At 47.8% G+C, this 2,691-nt stretch overlaps 1 protein-coding gene across 1 annotated transcript; it reads left to right on the top strand.

Annotated features, from left to right (window-relative positions):
* Positions 1-593: 593 nt before the first annotated feature.
* On the top strand, positions 594-1,826 carry TMEM217B (transmembrane protein 217B). Its single transcript, XM_027127111.1, has one exon. The coding sequence runs from the start codon at positions 594-596 to the stop codon at positions 1,146-1,148; it is 555 nt and encodes a 184-aa protein (XP_026982912.1). The 3' UTR covers positions 1,149-1,826.
* The last annotated feature ends 865 nt before the right edge of the window (positions 1,827-2,691 follow it).

Below are 2,691 nucleotides of genomic sequence, written 5' to 3'. Positions count from 1 at the left end.
CATTCCATTCACTGCTGGCTGAATCCTGTGACTTGGGACAATTCTGGGTCAGACCCAGGGAGTAACTCAGGGAAATTACATTTTTAAGGGCTTGGAAGGGAAGAAAAGGGGGCCAAGGGGAAGGTCAGGGATGATTCTAGGTCCTTGAGAAGCCATGCTAGTTTTCTGAGAAAATGTGTTTCTTCGGAGAAACGAATATCCCAGTAGGAGCCCAGAACTGACTCTACCATTATTCCAGATACAGGAACTTCCTAATTCCCACAAGCCTGACACCAACAGGAGTACCCTTTGTGCCACCTTAAAGCATGGCTGCTGCTGGAAGAGCAGAGCTACCTGAAGATTATTCCAAGCCAGTGATGCCCTCACTTCCCAGTGATGTGCTCACCTGTAGCTAGTGAGGCCAGAGCAGCGTCAGAGCCCGTGTCCCTTGACTTCCAGCCCATTGTCTGTCTATATACCCTTATTACTCTTAGCTCTTCCATTTACATCTAGTGGCTTGAGGATTTGTCCTGGGCTAGCCACTGCCCTCTTGTCAGGTATCTCCACAATTTTTTTTTTTTCTGCAGCCGATGCTCCGGTAAAACAAGTATAAAATGAATGACAAGAAGTTCTCCTTCATGATGGGCATCTTCTGTATCCTCAACACCATCCAGTTCCTCATCTTTGAAGTGAACGAGGTTGCATACATCGGCTACGAGGACAACTTCAGCATCTACAAGGAGACAAAGTCTGAGCTAGTCTCTTGGGTCACGACCTACAAGAAGCACATCAACATCTGCCTATCCACCATCACCCTCATGGTCAGCTCCTTGTTCCTCTATTGCATCCACATCAGCAACTACGTGGGGCTGCTGTGTTACACCATGTGGATCATCACCTATGAGCTCCTCAGCTTCTCCGTGGTCCTGCTCACCAACGGGATCATCAAAGAGCAGTTCAAGGAGCTGAGGTACTTGCACTTGATTTTCCAGGTCTCCCGAATGATCCTGCACTTCTTCTGTCTGTCCTTCGTCACCAAGTATGCGTACTCCCTTTACAAGGACCTCAAGGCTTTAAGCAAGACAGGCCGCCGCAAACGCTCCTCTGTCGGTACAGTTGACTCGTGGTCACCTGTCGGGCTGGGAACCTTGTCCCACAAGTTAAACTAAACTGTGCCAGGAAGAAGGGAGAGAGAGGGACAGCACTCCCCAGTGGTGGCTCGCCCTTCCCTGCCTGCCTTCTGCTGATTCTCCTTGCCTTTTCCGGCTTCTCGAGTTTTATGCGCTTAAGAATGACCCTTGGGGGAGGGAGGGTTGCGTGGATCAGTTATTATACATGTGTATTTGTGACTTGTTTTGGCATTTAATTATAGACCGCCCTTGTGCTTACTCAACCATCTCATTGCTGTATCCTGTTGTCTCTCATTGTACCCTCCTCTCTGCACTTTTCTCTTGTGGATTGCCCACTGATGCCTGGTTCTGCTGAATCCTTTATGAGCAGCGCTATTTGATAGAAATTTCTGCGCTGATGGAACAGTTCTACATCTGTGCTGTCCACTAGCCACATGTGGCTACTGAGCACTTGGGACATGGTTATTACAATCTAGGAATCAAATTTAAAATTTTATTTGGTTTTAATTACTTTCAGTTTCAATAGCCACACGTGGCTGGCTTGTGGCTACCATGTCGCAGAGCACAGTAATCTGGAGCCTCATTTTACTCCTGCATATAACTGTAGACCCCCTTTCCAACTTCATGCATCACTCTGCTTTCCTCATAATGTTCAGAAAGCAGTTCCTCATGTTGGTTCATAACACGGCAAGAAGAATCCCCATTTAAGAAAGTTCCGGGCTTCCCTGGTGGCACAGTGGTTAAGAATCTGCCTGCCAATGCAGGGGACACGGGTTCGAGCCCTGGTCCAGGAAGATCCCACATGCCGTGGAGCAACTAAGCCCGTGCGCCACAACTACTGAGCCTGTGCTCTACAGCCCGGGAGCCACAACTACCGAGCCTACACGCCTAGAGCCCGTGCTCCGCAACAGGAGAAGCCACCGCAATGAGAAGCCCGTGCACCACAATGAAGAGCAGCCCCCGCTCACCGCAACTAGAGAAAGCCCGCACCCAGCAACGAAGACCCAGTGCAGCCAAAAATAAATAAATAAAATAAATAAATGTATAAATAAATAATAAAATTTTTAAAAAGTTCCACGATTTCTCAACTCAAGCACTATTGACATTTTGGACTGGATAATTCTGTCTCATAGGGGGCTGTCCTGTGCATTGTAGGATGTCTAGCAGCATCCCTGGCCTCTACCCACTAGATGTCAGTAGCATCCCCAGCCTTTTTTTTTTTTTTAGCATCCCCCAGCCTTGTGACAAACAAAAATATCACCATGCATTGCCAGTTGTTCTCTGGGGGGCAAAATTACCCCCGGTTGAGAACCACTATTTTAAAGCAACACACCCCCAGTGCTTAGAGCTGGTATGCCACTACTATTAACTAATGGAGTGTACCTTTAATAAGAGCTCTTTACATTTACCACCTTGTATAGTTTTTGTGTTGTTTTGTTTGTTCGTTTGTTTTATTTTGCTTTTGGCTGCTCACGGGCTTTCTCTAGTTGCAGCGAGCAGGGGCTACTCTTCATTGTGGTGCATGGGCTTCTCATTGCGATGACTTCTCTCGTTGTGGAGCACGGGCTCTAGGTGCACGGGC

This window comes from Aethalodelphis obliquidens, unplaced genomic scaffold (genome assembly GCF_003676395.1).
Source record: "Aethalodelphis obliquidens isolate GAN/ISIS:26980383/991018 unplaced genomic scaffold, ASM367639v1 scaffold31, whole genome shotgun sequence".
NCBI classification, from domain to species: Eukaryota; Metazoa; Chordata; class Mammalia; order Artiodactyla; family Delphinidae; genus Aethalodelphis; species Aethalodelphis obliquidens.
This window is presented reverse-complemented; position numbering and strand designations above follow the sequence as displayed.

Excerpts from the sequence above, each read along its gene's own strand:
- TMEM217B (XM_027127111.1), top strand. The coding sequence starts at position 594 with ATGAATGACAAGAAGTTCTCCTTCATGATGGGCATCTTCTGTATCCTC.